General features: G+C 51.3%; 1 protein-coding gene across 1 annotated transcript; it reads left to right on the forward strand.

Annotated features, from left to right (window-relative positions):
- Nucleotides 1–12,424: 12,424 nt before the first annotated feature.
- Nucleotides 12,425–14,389, forward strand: PG994_000307 (uncharacterized protein; the record flags this gene model as incomplete). Its single annotated transcript, XM_066851716.1, has 6 exons — nt 12,425–12,536; nt 12,613–12,922; nt 12,978–13,036; nt 13,089–13,128; nt 13,184–13,702; nt 13,753–14,389. The coding sequence occupies 6 exons, from the start codon at nt 12,425–12,427 to the stop codon at nt 14,387–14,389; spliced, it is 1,677 nt and encodes a 558-aa protein (XP_066722348.1).
- Between the last annotated feature and the right edge of the window lie 2,145 nt (nt 14,390–16,534).

The raw sequence follows: 16,534 nt of genomic DNA on the forward strand, positions 1-16,534 counted from the left end.
GTTCTCGCCACTTAAAAGCGGACCTTGGACTGTGGGATTTACTTAGTTTGGCAAGTGCCTTGTGCCGGCGCGTGGGTTCCCGGGAATTCTAGTTTGTCACGGGTCCGCCTGAGATACTACAACAGGGCCGAGAAATGGACTGAACTGCCTGCAACCTGATTGCCGGCCTGATGCCATGATGGAAACCACGAATGGCGGCGCCATGATATCCTGCAGTTTGCTGGCTTTGCTCTCGGTTATTTACTTGGCAGTGATGTCCCGGCAGGCAAGCAAGAGGGAAAACATGCGTGATAGAAAACTTGACAGATAATAATGATAACCTAATATATCGAATTGCTCGGGTGTGGGCCCGGCAAGATCAATGTTGAATGCAGCCGGCTTGATCCGGCTCTAGCTCGGCTTAAGCCTTGGTTTTTAGTGAGCGTGGTACCTGTAAGATATGCCCAATGTCATTAGGTAAGAAGGGGGCTATTTTCAACGACACAGGAACGGAAAAGAGGTGTAAATCTAGGTTGGATTGACGATAGCTTCTCCGTATGATATAGTATAAACCATCGGCCTTCAAGTCGCATCGTACATGTAGCTATAGTTGCACGAGCATATTCACCCGCCGCCACCAGCGCCAGAGTCCAACGGATGTGAGCGCAAGAGGATGATGACAGCTTGACTGATGTCAATTGTGCAGGTGATTCACCAAGCCCATAGGTAGATGAAAGGATCCCATGTTATTCCGCTTGGATAGTCGAGCAAGCCACTTCGCGTGGGATTTTGCGTGCTCATCAGGCAGTTAACTGGTGGACCAGCATTCCCGCATATCAGCTTGACAACAAGCCGGGCGTACCAGGGCCGGCTCGGGATGTGGCCGACGCGTACTGATACTTGGGCCTACGCATATACAAGAGCAGGTCTCTGTAGCCCTATCACTCGCTTAGCACGTCTCGCATAATGCCGCCTCGCTACTTGAGCAGATATCGGCAGGCGCACGCAAGATAAGAGCCCCTGCTCCTTGCTCAGGTCCGCGTCAGCCCGACTCGTCTATTGGGACACTTTGGGGAATACAAGTCGGCCCTTGCCGTGGGGGTAGCATGGCTGAGGGTGCCCCTTCCATGTTTGCTCGTTTGCCTTCCTGCCGTGCTACAGAAAGCAGAAAAGCGGGAAGCGCCCGAGGCGATCAACCGTGCCACCAATCCCATCGGGCGCGGAAAGCCGGGTAAGTCCCAGGGTGGTGGTCAGCTCGCTGGTATCGCCTTTCACATACCGCCAGACCCTCTGACCCTCTCCCTTACAGCTCTCAAACCCTGCATCCACTGCCAAAAAGAAAGGCAACCGAGACAATGCGCTGGACAGGCAAGAACCTGTCTCAGTGACAATGCATGCCTTCTCCCTCACCTTGACAGGATGCCGTGGCTTGCTGAAGGAAGTACATCTAGAGCTCCCCGGGCGGTACTTGCGGTTGCACAATCCCAATAAAGAACAATAGCCATGCGGCATTTGTCCCTAGTGGCTCGATATATTACCGCCACATTATGCAGTGTTTCTGCTCTGCTGGTCAGATATCATTGATCCCACTCTGTCGGGTCAGCGAACGACGCCTATGTACCTTCTAGAAACAAGTAAAATAAAGATCAACTGGGAGGGAGGTATTTACTTTGGCGCTGTCGATATCAGAACTGCACATAGAGAAGATGCAAATGCCGCTCGAGCGAGGAATGCCCTGGGTGTAAGTCATGTTAATTCTTACCCTTCCCCTTTCCCCTGCCCCCGCGTTCGGTGTGTCGCGAAGCCAATTATTGTTCGAAGGCTTACACACCATGAATGGCTTGGTGACGTCTATCATTTGAGCTGGAGGTCTCCCTCGACACAGCACGAATCCTCTCGGATGTGCCGGCGAGGGGCTACATACTATGGATTGCTATGTGTACGTGTCGCGAGTACGTCTTTTCTTGCCAATTGGTGAAATTGCCCATGCCATAACTGTCCAAGCACCATGTTCAAAAATACACGTCGTAACAGGGCGGACTGGCGGGCTTAGGGCGGATGGAGGCGTTGTGGTCCTTTGGGGGGGGGGGGTGCAACTCGCGAACTGCTGCATGGCACTAGAAACATAATCGTCCAGGGCCGACATTCGATGCTACGTGCTTTCTTTCTTCTCATCGCCATGCCACTCGGTAATAGCAGGGGGGACAGCGGGAATTATGTGCGATCATATGACTTCTCAAACTGCCTCCCCTAGAATAGCAAAGTCGTGGGGCAGAATTGACGTTCTCAGCGAGGTCTGCATGAATACCTCTCAGCCTACATGTACATGAGGTAATCACGCCAGCAGACTGGCGGAGGTCATGGGTATCATGAGGGTAGGTTGTACACCATCCAGCACATCCGCCGAATGCATTGATCGCCCCTCAAACACGCTGTATCTGGACGGCACGGGTACTTCTATCTGATGCGTGGCCAAGGCGAGCCTTCTGCTACCGTCCAATGGTACATATCACAGTATACCACTTGGCTAAAACGTTCAGCCATACGAGAGAGCTAGCCCGAGGGCATTCTAAGTGAGGCATGACTGCAGCGGTGTGATGCAGCTTTTCCTCAGACAGGGAAAGGCCATTCGTCAGCGACTTGGCTCTGGCCTAGGTTAAGGACGTTGTGGCTGACCTGCTGCTGGGGCGGAGCCCCCCGAATTGGGCTTCTGTCCAGTGTTCCCCCGGGTACACCAATACGCCTGCCGCCTGCCTAAGAAGCCAGCCTGCCAGTTAGAGATGAAGAAAGCTCAAGATTGGTTTGGTGCCGATAGCTTACTTCTAGGAAAAGAATCTTCACCTGACAGCCCAGGTGACCCAGCAAGTCTGTATCGCCAAGAGCAACTAGCTCCCGGGGATCTATCCCCGACTGCATACTTCATAAGGCTTAGGTCCTGGAAGACAAGCTCGAAGCTAACTAGCTGCATGGGGAGGAGCCGCCTACAAGATCCATATTGCCTGATCGAGTAAGATACAGTCCTGCTGGAAGTAGGTTCCTAATCTTAACCAAAGAGTAGGGAACATGGGGGGAGGGGGTCATGGTCTGTGCCATAGATACGTACAGTAGCCCTGCGATGGCCGGGGTCTGGATACATATGTACGTTAGTAAAGACTCCGATGCGACGGTACCGCAGTCTGCCAAGCCCTGGAATCGCTGGATCCGGGGCCGACCGTTACGGGCGAATTGTCTCTTTCGGTGTTGGCAGCTTGAGGTCGTGTTGTTCCTTAGCAATGACCGGGATCTTATACGCGGGGGGGGGGGGCACACTGGGTCAGATGGCTGGCTGGGTTGCATATCGTGGGCTGACTGATATGATCACTGCCTTGGAATGTTGTCTTCTCCTACGGCATGAAGTTCCAAGGTTGGTTGGCGTCTGCTGGCAGGCTTTTCCTCTGTACTCATCTGTACAGTACATTCGCCTACGACCAAATGCTGAGACGTCGTAGCCTAGTGCGGCCGTGAGCTGAGTATGCCATGACCTTCGACGGCTCTTCGATAGCGGGACATCTCCCATGGCATGGTGCACTGTACCAGGATTAATGATAACCCCAGGACTCGATTGTCAGCACCGTCTCGGCCATCATGGCTTGGTCCACAAGTCTGGACGGTGTAAGATAGGAGAGACATGAAGGAGCGGGGTCGCTCACCGGACTTTGGAGGCCCCAGCCGTCCTGGCTCTTATCATTCGCCTTCGAGTCTTCTTATATGGTTTCCTTGTATGGTCACGATCCAATCATTGCCATTCTCTCGGTGAGGAAGCTGGTGTTGTCTCTGGTGCAGCCTCCTGAAACAGAGGTCATGTAAGTGTGTAACGTCAGAACATCGTCAGAATATCGTCAACCCTAGTCAATATCCTTGTTGGTTTCTCGTGCTGCCTGTGGTCCAGTTGCCAGCCTCGCAGCCTCGAAAATGGTCAGATGACCTTTTCCGATGCCCGCCGTCAGTTAGGGTGACGATACTTATGTGTTATCCAAGTCAAAGCCAGGCCGAATATCTTCCAGTCAAGCGAGCCTTCCTATTTGTATTTGTATGAATGAGCTCGTCCCTGGTTGCCCAATCAAGAACCCATGCCAGTCTTGAGGGCTGTGAGGCCGATGACTAGACTGGCGCGCCTTGCTCATCTGGGAAGTCAATATCAGTGAAGTATTGACCGTCGAGACCAATTAAGGAAGTGTGCCCTTCTTTGCAGGGTCTGGTTGTGACCTGTCAGGCCCGGTCCCCATTGGTCACATGTATACTTAAGGTAGCGTAGTGCACGATGCGGTGGTATGTATGGAGATGTGGTCAAGGAAGTGACGGCCCGAAACGTTCCTTCCGTGGTCCGGGGACCAGGCGGTGCGAAGGTGGTCTGACACTTATTATAGACCTCTCTCTGCTGGGTTTGCGCTCATCTACCTCACCTACCACCTACCTCCTAGTGAACCAGCACACCACCAACAGGACCGGTGAAGAAGCTACCATGCAAATCTTACGTGTTTTCTGATTTACTGCCCTTACTCGACCGCTAATATACCCTACAATCCCGTTCGCCGACTACATGGGTATGCAACCTCTCTGGCTGGTGCGAAGCCCACGAAACTGCTTGGACTAGACTCGGATTGGCACGCGTGTTGGATTGACAGCAAGCCCATGGAAACGCTCAAGTGCCTTACACCCGAATATCCCAGTAACGCCTACGTGCATATACTCAGTACTCAGACCACTTCGGAACGGATTAGCAGTTGACATAGACTAGCAAGCTGCAATAAACGCATGACAAGCATAACAATCAAGTGTCCAATATCACACCGTCTCGGGCTTCACCCATAGCGGAGCGCGGCTTGAACGCCTCACATCCGGAGGTGTTGGTGAACTTGACAGTCACGCCATACTGACATATCATATCCCTGCTTACGTTTTCATTGATGGCTGTATATCACCATCAATTGCACCAACGAGAAAAAGTTTGTTAGCGTTTCTTGAAAGCGTTTTATGACACGTCAAGGCATTCTCAGCCTCCAGCAACCGTAGCCAAAAATATCATGCAGCCGCTTTCAGCCGGGATAACTCTTCCAATATCCGAGAGCGGCCCCTCATAGGCATTTTGCATGAAAAGATGAACACTTTTACCGGATACGAAAACGTTCAAACCCAGAATAAAACCTGCTGAACTGGTAAATTGAGCTCACCGGTGAGCGGGCCTGGACAGTCGGGCATCAACGACGGCGAAGCGTCTGTGCCATCAATATAAAGCCTTGCTTGTTTGACATGACGAGGGTGCAAAACCGTGCCGATGTCGCCGACCTCCAATTCGTGGTGGACGGTTAATCTGCATTGCTCAGTCACTCACATCTTCAACCTCCACCGGCATCCCTCCCACCGACATGAAAGGGTTGGCCCATAGCATTGTCGTCCAACTTTCTGATTGGCGCAGACAGGCCCGGGTGAGTATGTCTGGGTAGAGCGGGTATGCTAGTTAGTATGTATGTATGCCAACTCATAGATGCCAGACGCAGTCGTCTCGACCACTGTGACCTGATGTTGCTCAGATCAGTGTGGATGCAACCCGCCTCGCACCAGGAAGTCGCTGAAGGATCCCCCGACAGGATGAGAATGGAGAGTGGGCGCCGAGATCGTCTCACCAGTGCGCGACAGCCTCTGTCAGGCGGAAAGATGTGTAACCCAGACGAGGTTGCCTTGACGGAACCCCAAAGTCAGGCAACCAAGATTACACAAGTTGGCTGACAGCCTAGTGGGCACAGGGTTGACCGCCGCTGGGTTCTGTGTGTTTGTTTCCGTCTGGAGCGAGAGCCTAGCTTTGACTGGGTTTGGTCCTTTTTCTTCCTACCTGCATGCGGCCCCAAGTCGAGACCCATTTCATGTAGGGAAACGTCAACGTCATCGCAGGAATGCCCTGGTTATCTTCCGAGACTGCATGCAAGGCTTCGACTCGGATGCACGCTTTCGATCGGGAGGTGCTGAGAGCGCACAGCCTTACAGAAGAACCCCGCCACCACACACCACCGTATCAAGTTGGGTTGAATACATCAAGCCCAAGACAGTATCCGAGGTATCAAATTGCGGTCCCGACGAGACAAACCTCGTTGGCCATGGATCTTTTTTTTTTTTTTTTTTTACAATGACGAAATAATTGACCGTTGGGCATGTATTTCTTCCCAACCGTTGCACTTTACTCCCGTAAGTATGCGCGCTCTCACCGCCTTGACAGGAAACGTGTCTCATTCCTCGCCAAGTGGTGGTGTGGTGTGTGTCTGTGTATGTGTGCTGTGTGTGTGCGTGCTTGAACACACACACACACCATAGAATCATGTAACCAAAGCCAGTCTTATTCTGGCAATCCGCTCGAACATCGAGAGAAGGGAGGCCCCAGCCTAGCATGGAAGCTTTTTATGGAGACCATCATGGCGCTGCAGGGAGAGAGCAGGCTTGGGAAGTTGAGGGGCGGGCTTGTCTGGGCTTGTGCGAGCCCCGGGGAGCCGGGTAAGTCTTTCCATGGACCCGAGCGAGTTTGTGCGACGAGCTAGGAGAGCAAGTCGGATGAGAGTCTGCACATTTTGATTAAAAAAAAAAAAAAAAAACCGACGGTGCACAAATCTGGACAGCCACACTCTGACACTCCGCCTCCTTTATTTTTATTTTTGTGCTTTGCACACGCTAACAGAAGCTTCTTATTAATCTATGCAGCAACGAAGAGGGGGGGGGGGGGGAAGAGACAGATGCAACGGCGGACTGAGCCAGCCCATTCGGGACACTGCCGGGTTCCCAGAACGGAGCCACGCTATTTCAGACGAAACTTACGCACCAACAAGACCAGTCGATTGTGAAAAGTGATTGGTCAATGATTATTGTTCTCCTTTATTTTCCAGAATCCCTTCATAGCGTCAGGTACCCGCCTAGCTCGACAGTAGTTCTGTTTCTTCGGGCTTGCCGGTGCCGCGTCTAAGAGTCTCTGAGAACGGCAACCCGCCGGGTGAGCCGCGGTCCAGTGAGGAGACCAGCAGGCCAGTCGGGCAGCCAAGCCAAATGAACGCTTTGCTCTTAGACAACAAGCCAACCCTGGTTTGCAGCGTTCTCTCGTCACAGTTAAGCGCCACTCAATCAAATAGACCCAGCAAGAATGGTGCGCTTCTTCTCCTCTTCCCAGCACCTTAGGTAGAAGTACAGTACGCAGCAACCTAGTGGGAACTAAAAGTCCGGTCTCAACAATAACGAAACAACCCCTCTAAAAGCATTTGATTTTCCCGATTTGAAGATGTTTCTTCCGATTATCAAGATGGGTTGGAATATTTTCGTCTCGGTTCAGGCAGATGCGTTACCGGGATTGTACCGGAGATGTGCGCATGTATGGAGTATGTACTGCTGTGAAAATTCACTACCGCTGGGCGGTGGGTGACCCTGTTGTTGGCTCTTCTTCGATACAAACTTTATTATCCGCGGTCAGTCAGTAAGGAGTTGATTGATGGGCCTTCTTGGCAGGCCAGCAGGGTTCAAGGACCAGGAAGGCAGCGAGCCTTGCCCCGGATGTTGGCTCGATAGCTCGAAAATTGTGCATCTCAAAGCTGCATGACATGCATGCGTGAGGAGGAACAGATGAACGCATGCATGTGGAGGTGCCCGTTTTGCTTGGTTGCAATTGGTGCTGGGCTTTTGTTAGGATAGACTCGCTCGCCTGATACCCGAGGACTAACAGCCGATGCTCTCTTTTCAACGTGATCAACTAGGTAACCTACATACACAATGCTATCTCATGGTTTTCTCCCTTATCGTCTACTTGCCTATTGCTTCCCATTTTACTTTTGCCGATGATACCTCGCCAAAACCAGGGCCACTCGTCACCAAACGTGCGCACCTTATCAAGGCAAGGAAAGCTTACCCTTCCTTACCTGGATTACTCGTCAGATGATCGCTCGCCTATGCGAGGAAAGGAGGGGCCCGCAAAAAGGGGGCGACTAAGACAAGCAAACTCCACAGCTTGTGCTGAAACGGACTTTTAGATTGTTGGTCGGCACCAAGTCAGGACCCGGCGATCGTTTTCGAGAAGATCATGATAGTATGAGTTAGTTCGGTAACCTACTCGTACATGAACCATAGATATATTAGGTGGGTATGACGATAGAGAGTAATTGATCGACAGGCACATACATATGCTTGCATATACGCTTTTATACCTGAGGCATCCCGCCTCCCGAGATTTATCAGCCACTAACTATATGTATTGTATGTTTCTACACAGGAGAGACCCTGAAGGTCGAACTTGTGACAACCTGGCACTTGGTCCTCCGGCTTTCCGGGGGTGAACCCAGTTTCCCTCAAACGCCAATGGATACGATATTGGAAGAAATGAAGGTTGTTGGATCATGAAAAAGAAATGGAAATGAGATTTGCTGGTCTCCAGTCGCTAGCTCCACTGATAGAATCATTCTAGAACGGAGCTATTACCGAGCCCCTTGAAAATTGAATCATAGTTCTCTCCTCCTGACCCGCCGTGTTTCGTCACAATCACTCCAGTCTCCTGTATGTACCTAGAGTACAGTACCACAGTACCCGGGCGTGCACGGGGCGCTCGTCCTCGTACACTTTTTGCATTGCCTCTCCGTGTGTGCTGTACGGAAGCTGTGGAAAGAATGGAAAGAATGGAAGCTGAATCTCCACCAAACACGAAACCCCAGTTATTCAAAGATGGTGGCTTGACTTCTGGGTGTGACCCGTTGAGCTGTCCCTGTCACACAATGAGCAGGGAAGAGGCGGGTGCTGGCTGGTGCGGAGTACGTACTTTTGGTCGGGCTGCGCTTGATAGCGTTGTATTAAAATAACTCCTGCACGCAGCAACGTGGCGATCACTGCCGGCACTTCTGCGACGCTTCCCCGGGCTCTATGCAGCGCTGGGCATGCTTCAATCGCTGATTCGCTGCAACATCCGGTACAGTAACCGTACAGTACATCCTTCCTTACTACAACGCTGCACCAGTAGGTAGAGAGACCTTTTCGAAAGAAGCCTTTCAGGTGTTGTTTTGAAACTCCTTTACCGATGCGAAAATTTGCTGAGGCGCCCAAAATCACCCGACAATCAAGCGAGAAATTCACCACATCATTTGCCTTTTCGTTTCTTTTGCTTCCCCGGTTCAAAAGACGGCCGGGAGTTGCAGTAGTAGGTCTCCTCACTCGTAGAAGCGGGTTGTTCGTTACCAGGATTCGGATACATTGAATCCATACTAGTACAGTAGATGTAGATTTAACCCAGAATGACCTAACCCCCGGAGGAAACAACCTTGATTGGGCTCGTGAGATCCCACGGGATAATACTTGGGAACGGACAGGCGATGAATAATATCAACCTTGCTATTGATTGAATATGGACAAGGCTGATTAACCCTTTCTGATCTGGCAGCAAGACCTTATAGCTGTCAACGGCCGGCTGTCGACGATGTAGAATCAATACATAATCTTACCGGCACGCCATGGCTATCAGCCCTGTCTCTCACAACCCCAACAGGGCCACGCGAGTTCGGCTAATGGGCCAGGGTGAGGGAGCTGAACACGGCTGTATGTACCTTCATATCTACCTACGTACGGTGTAGATCAGGTACACCGATACTCTACACGCTGCGACTCCGCGAAGAGACAAAACATGGTAACGAGCAGGAGATCGCCTTATGTATGCAACGCGCCGTTAAACACTCCGGGCCACGAGATTAATGGTAGTATCGGTTCGATGGTCTGGTTGCACAATACTAGGAATACAGCTTTGTCACCTCCCTGCCTCGGCCCGAAATCAATTAACTCCTCTGTAACATCTCAGCTGTACAATGGCTTTTCATCGATGCGCGAGAGGAACAATGCAGGACTGCGCGGCGCCGCACTGCATGCAATCAGGAAGCCACGCCTGGCAACTGGGTACGGGTTTCTCTGCACTCACATCACATATCCGACCTAAGCCATCTGTTTTAGTGTCAGATAAGACATCACATCCATGCGGGATGTGGTGGTGCAGCCTGGGGTAAGTATAAGCTCGAATTCCCAATACGGTATGACCGAGGGTGGGATTTCTCTGGCCGAAAGTTAGGAGTACTTCTCGCTTGAGTGGCTGGAGTATCAATTCTATACTCGGGCTGGTATGTGAAGACAAAAAGGAATATACAAATAACTATAATATTTACTTACATATAGATCATCAAATGGTGGGAGCGGATGCTGACCCTGTTTTTCTTTTGTCTGTTTTTGTTTTTTTTGCTCTCTCAGGCCGGAGTTATATGAGCTAAATTAAGGTTCGTTGATGATCTCCCAAGTGAGGAAGAAATAAAACAAAAACCGGCCGACAGATTATTGCCGGCAGACCGCCATGACAAGAGCAGGTGCATCATGGAATCTTGTGCGACATGATACTTCAAACACCAATCCGAGCACCGAATCAGAAAACCTGGATTCCATGGCATGCTTGCTCCTCGTACTTGCTGGCCAACCCAAAGATTCCAATTCGATGCGTCAGACTCCATTGGCAGCTGCGCCACGCAGGGACTGGAGCCCCAAAGGCCCTGGAGAGCAGGCGGTCGGTGATCGGTAAGGTTATGCAGCTGCCAGCTCACATCAGAAACTGGTCCAGTTAACTTTTTGAGCCAACAGCAGATCGTCATCGGCTTTTGGTACCAGAACCAGAAATTCGAGGTCCCGTCAGGTATCGAAAAGAAAATCCCACCTTACTTTCCATGCACACAGATCAAATACATGGCTGTTGATTCCTCAAATGTTCTGCGGGCCACTTCTCGGCTGGTACGGCAGCCCACAGCCTGCTACGTCAATAATCATTGGGGATTGGTGCCGACTCCCTTCCACAGACAACAAGCAACGCACGGAAACTATAAGTCGGGCGTAGCATATAGAAATTGAGAGCATCTCGCTCCCCTTTCCCGGCCTCGTACAGCCTACAGCAGCACGTGCAGGTCAGGCGCGCTCCGTCGGTCACTGATCCGAAGCGCTCTGATCTGCTACGTACAGTTGAGCTTCCCGACAGATAAGCTGCCACGACATACGGCGTGGTCCCGTGAGGATGACTGCATTCAAGCCCAGCATACCTGTTATCACTTCCCTCACCGCCTGGACTTCTGGGACAGGACAGGACAGAGAGAGAGTCACTGTAGTCCGCTCTCAGATCCTCCACCCGGTATGGTGCTCCACCGTGGACGCATTGGATGTGCCGGGATGTGACTGAATGGGCTGCCCAATGAGATTTCCCCCTGTTCGATGTGATTACCAAGTCCAGCTGCATGGAAGGGGTGCTGCCCCTTTAGGGAAAGCGCGTGCTCGTTCTTTTTTCACCATTTCTTTTTTAGCAGCTACCTAGGTTAGGGGGAACTCTTAATTTGTGTCTCCATCTTTGTAATCGCCCGAGGTTTGGCGCATACTTTTTTTTTCTTCACCCCGGTGCTGGGCAGTGAGCCAACCCCTGGTCAAAAGCAAGTGGGAGCCCATCGGCCACGGTCTACAGGGATCACCCTCAACGTCGCGAGGTCCAACCCACTTATCCAATCCATGTGGTTAAGACGATGTTTCCACCGGCCGCCCTGTCATTCTTGACCGGGGATTCTCATTTTATAGCCGGATCCCAGCATGGCTTGTTAGGAGAAGATGACTCCTACGTCAGCCAGCTCGTGCTAGTACCGGCATACACCCATCCATAATACTTGTACCTCGCTGTCCACAAGTAATACATACAAACGAGCCATGGGCTCCACAGCGAAACCAGTGGTACGGAACCAGTTCCAGAGGCTCCCATGCCACTTTGGACACTATCGCCTCACTCACCGGGGGCTCCTAGGCACCTTGTACCTGGGGGAGGATCGTTTATTCAAGTCTCACATTCGCTTGCTTTTCTGGATCCTGTCACCGCCGGTTCAATCTTACAGGAAAACCAATTTATTATCCGCATGGCACCTCGCACTCCTTGTTTGACTGATATGTAGCTCTGCCTACGGACTCCACTCCCCACGACTGGACTGACTACTTATACATATTATCCCGTCTTTCTCGATCCGTCGTAGTCTGTTGGCCGTCAACCCTCTCCTTCCATCTTTACAAGATTCCGGTACAGCCACCTAGTTGCTGCTTTGTACTTTCAAAGTCGTTCGTACTTGAAGGTCATTATCACTCACCCATTCCTTACCTGCAAGCAGTAAACAACTTCAGAACGACTGCCACCTCTGCCGCCCTCGCTGGACGTCAATGGTACTATCTCAGCCCAGCTACCACAACCCAGAAGACTCGTGGAGCAACTACATCAACCGCCCCGTGTACAGCTCAAGGCCTGTGGCCTAGAAGACCCTTGAGTGGACCATCAGGCTGTTATATTTCTTCAGCCTGCACCACATTTGCTGTCCGCAGACAAGTAAAGCCAAGCACCATCGCCATCATGACTACACCTCAAGCTCGGGGTCTTGAAACCCCCTGCCTATCGAAAGGGTCCCTTCTTCCAGTTGAGACTCTGGCGCCGCCTTTCCCCAGGAGACAGATGCTTGTGTTAGGTATGTTGAGCGGTCCAGCTTGGCTCTCGCGCCCCTGCGGATGTATCGAGCAAGTTCATAACTAATCGTTCGCTAGCCATCTGCCGTATTTGCGAGCCCATCGCGTTTATGGGAATATTTCCCTACGTTTATTACATGGTCAAAGACTTTCATATCACGGAAGACCACAACAAAATCTCATTCTACGCTGGCTTAGTGACATCGGCATTCACATTTGCCGAGTTCTCAACGGGCTTTCTCTGGGGTCGCCTAAGTGACAGAGTCGGCCGTAAACCTGTCTTACTAACTGGCCTCATTGGTACCGCACTGAGTGTCTTGATCTTTGGATTTGCGCAGAATCTCTGGGTGGCGCTTGCGGCGCGTGCCATTGGAGGCTTGCTCAATGGGTCAGTACAAGCGCTCGTTTAAATCTCGAGGATGGCTATGCTAACACTGGTATAGCAACATGGGAGTTCTGCAGTCTACTGTGACTGAACTGGTGACCGCTAAGGAGCATAGACGTGAGTTCTATCCAACGGAAATTCGATTTCAAGCGACTAACAGGGTCCTTAGCGCGTGCCTTCACGATGATGCCAATTGTCTGGTGCATTGGGTTAGTCTTATCCGCCTTGAGGTGAAGTGAATCTTTCGCTAACTGTTCTCTAAAGATCGATTATCGGCCCTATGATTGGTGGAGCTCTCGCAAAGCCTTGTGAAACCTACCCTAACCTGTTCGCCAAAGGCTCGATTTGGGACGCTTACCCGTACCTACTCCCCAACCTGTTCAGCGCCTTCGTTGTGCTGGTCGGGGTTATCACTGGGTTTCTTTTCCTTGAGGAAACTCACTACGAGAAGAAACGACAACAGGATCGCGGAGTAGAACTTGGCAACTGGCTCGTCGCCAAGGCCTCGGGTCTCTGGTCGTGGAGAACTGTCTCTGAACGGGACTCCAAATTCTCGTCAGCCTCTGAATATCAACCCCTCTTGGCCCCCGAAGAGCAACTGCCAGGTTACCGAACTACCGAGAACTCGCCAGCGAATTCACCGCGTATCAACACTGTACGGCCCGTTGTTGGGCAACCAGAGACGCTTAGCCTTGATGAGATGACCGCGGCAAATGCAACAAGCTCTAAGAAATTCACACGCCCTGTACTACTCAACGTGGCTGCTTTCGGTATTCTTGCATTGTAGGTCTACAAATTCACGGCAGTGAGTTCTCTCGCTAACATTTCACTAGTCACACAATGACCTTCGATTCCTTGCTGCCCACCTTCCTGGCCACCGAAGCGCCGAACCCCCCGAAGCCGATGGCTCTGCCCTTCAAATTTGTGGGCGGTTTCGGATTTAGCACGGCGGAAACCGGCGTCCTGATGAGTGGCCAGGGCATTTACTCGATGTTGATCAACGCCTTCCTCGTCCCTTTCGCCATTGGACGTCTGGGTCACCTCCGCGTATTCCAACTTGTGGCCGTGGCCTATTTCGCACTCTACCTGGTGACGCCATACCTTGTGCTGTTACCCGATAACCTACGCATGGTCGGCATTTGCTTCATCATTGTGTGGAAGTCGACATTCTCGAGTCTCGCCTACCCCAGCAATGCCATGCTCACTGCCGATGCCGCACCCAGCCAGAGAGCTCTTGGTACCATCAATGGCGTTGCTGCGTCAACGGCGAGTTTGTGCCGGGCCCTTGCCCCGGCCGTTTCGGGTATGCTTTACGCTTTCGGTCTCGACACGGGCTACTCGGGTCTTGCCTGGTGGTTCAGTGCCCTTGTTACTATTGCTGGAGCATTCCTTGCCCTCCGCATTCCCACACAGAAGACATATGACGAGAAAGCCCAGGGTGACCTCGAAGCCGCGACTTCCTCGGAATAAGCAGCTACTTACTACAGTACGCTCGGTGCCCTGGATTCATCGAGCACACCGCGCAGCGGCATACTTTACGACTGAAAAGATATATCTTACCAAGAGAGTATAGAGGAGCCATGGATATCTTGTCGATTCACGAATTACGACCCTTTTCACAAAATGTTTTTATGGCCAACCGGTCTTTTCGAGTTAGGACAGCATTAGGAAACCTCAGGGAGGGACAGGGCGAAACACTGCAACAACAACAATACGGGTATAGAAGGAACAGGGCCTCGGATGGCAAAGGGATACGGTACGGCATAAGGAATCAGGGATTTGGGATCTGGGGTGTTTTGCTTTCAGCTCTGCTTTTCTTGATAGCATGCAACTTGGCGGCATGCACGAATGGGACAATGCATAGACTCGGGATGATCTCGAGGGGCGTTGGCTTTTGATCAATTTCTGGTTGTTTGGGGGGAAAAGAAAGACATTGTCCTGTGGAGGTGCCGGGCTCAAGAAACCCGGCATCATTTCATTAGGCAAGAGAGGCAACTCTCGTTTTGTTATTGTTTAACATGTTGTTGATGGATGGGATATACCACTGGGTCTTGTTTTTGTGTGTGCGCGCGCAGTTTGGTTTCAGTTTGGTTTTTCCTATGGGTTTGCTTTTTGGACGGCCAGACGAGAAAAGGGGCTTTATGAATTTTTGTGCCAGGACTAGTTTACAGCAAGAGATACCAACCTACAGTTTGATTTGGTCATTTGTATCTCATATTGCATGAATGAGTATGGAGTCTGGCCGCCTACCGGGCTGCATTAAGGGGCATACTTGGAGACAGCGGAAATGAGAGAGAAGCAACTTCTTGGGCCTTTTCATCATCGACATGCAAATGCACTATGCTTTGCCCATCGTGATAACGTAGTAGTAGCCTGTGATATGCCTTCGCGTTTTCTCCCCGGTTCCAAGGACGGCAGGTACATAGTCTATCTACCTAACCCAATCTGAAGCACCAACTGATCTGTCATTCGAATTTCTAGTACATGTCTGACAAAGGCCCAACCTGATGCAAACTCAATGTGCGTTGCATCTCGTACGAAAAGTAAAGTTATGTGGTGATGGACATTGACGGCATTTGTCGTCCTCACCGCGACCCCACCCTTCAGACTTTGAAGCTGTATGAGACACTTGACCGTTGTGGAATAATTGCTTTTCTTTCTCGGTATATGTCTTGGAGTTGGACCCTCCCCCCTGCAGCTCTGCCCATCATATGCAGTCCGTCGTCCGAGTGTTGTGTCTCAACAAGCGAGTGCTTTCTTCTACTCATCCAGGCCAGGCCATGGCACAAAAGGGCGGTAAAGAGGGGCGTGTCTGGTACATGATTGACCGAGAGGAGGTCTCGTCCGTGTGCGGTTCTTTTTTGTAAGTGCTAGTGTGCCCGGCACCGGGCCTTGGTTTGTTGCTTGGCTCTTTCTTGACACGTAAAATCATTACCTAAGTACATATATAGGCGACATTACCAACCAGGGGGGGTGTATGCAAATCGAGAAATTTGAGCGCAAAATGAAGCAATACGGGCATGTGATCACAAGCCGATTGGATAATAGGGGCTCGGCTCGGAACTGCCCCATGGCTATAAGTTCTTCGCGTCACTAGTAAGGCGTACTCAACTTTGGATACTCAAGCTGTGATAGGCTAGGCTCTTCCTGTTTTGGCAGACCTGTCAAAAAAACGGTGTGTTGGTGTTCGTTTAGGTTAGTAATTTGTGTTCTGATGGCGTCTTATATGAACCAGTGATGGGGAATGAACGACAGCCCTTTCGGCAAGGAGAAACTACCTAGCGCCAACACCTACTACTGACTATAGTTTATTATTATTCTTGAAAATGGAAAAGTCTTTTTCCCTCCCGATCTTTATAACTGGCCAGGTTCAATCAACACAACCCGCTTGGCCGGGGTTCCATCCGACGGAGCACAGTTGGTTACCTTTGCCATGTTGTCGTCACTGGAAGACGGAAGGAGCTGCTGGTGGCCCCCCTATGTGGGAGATGCAGGTGGGCCCCCCTCTTCCCCTCCCCCGACCGATCACGTCCACCATCATATGCCCCGTCCAGCAGCATGTTAGGTATCCAAGCATTTGGCATTTGTCAAGCAGTCTGGCAGGTTGGCGTTTGG

This window comes from Apiospora phragmitis (genome assembly GCF_038363925.1).
Source record: "Apiospora phragmitis strain CBS 135458 chromosome Unknown utg000001l:1.0-2902119.0:1.0-2906034.0, whole genome shotgun sequence".
In the NCBI taxonomy this organism is placed as follows: Eukaryota; Fungi; Ascomycota; class Sordariomycetes; order Amphisphaeriales; family Apiosporaceae; genus Apiospora; species Apiospora phragmitis.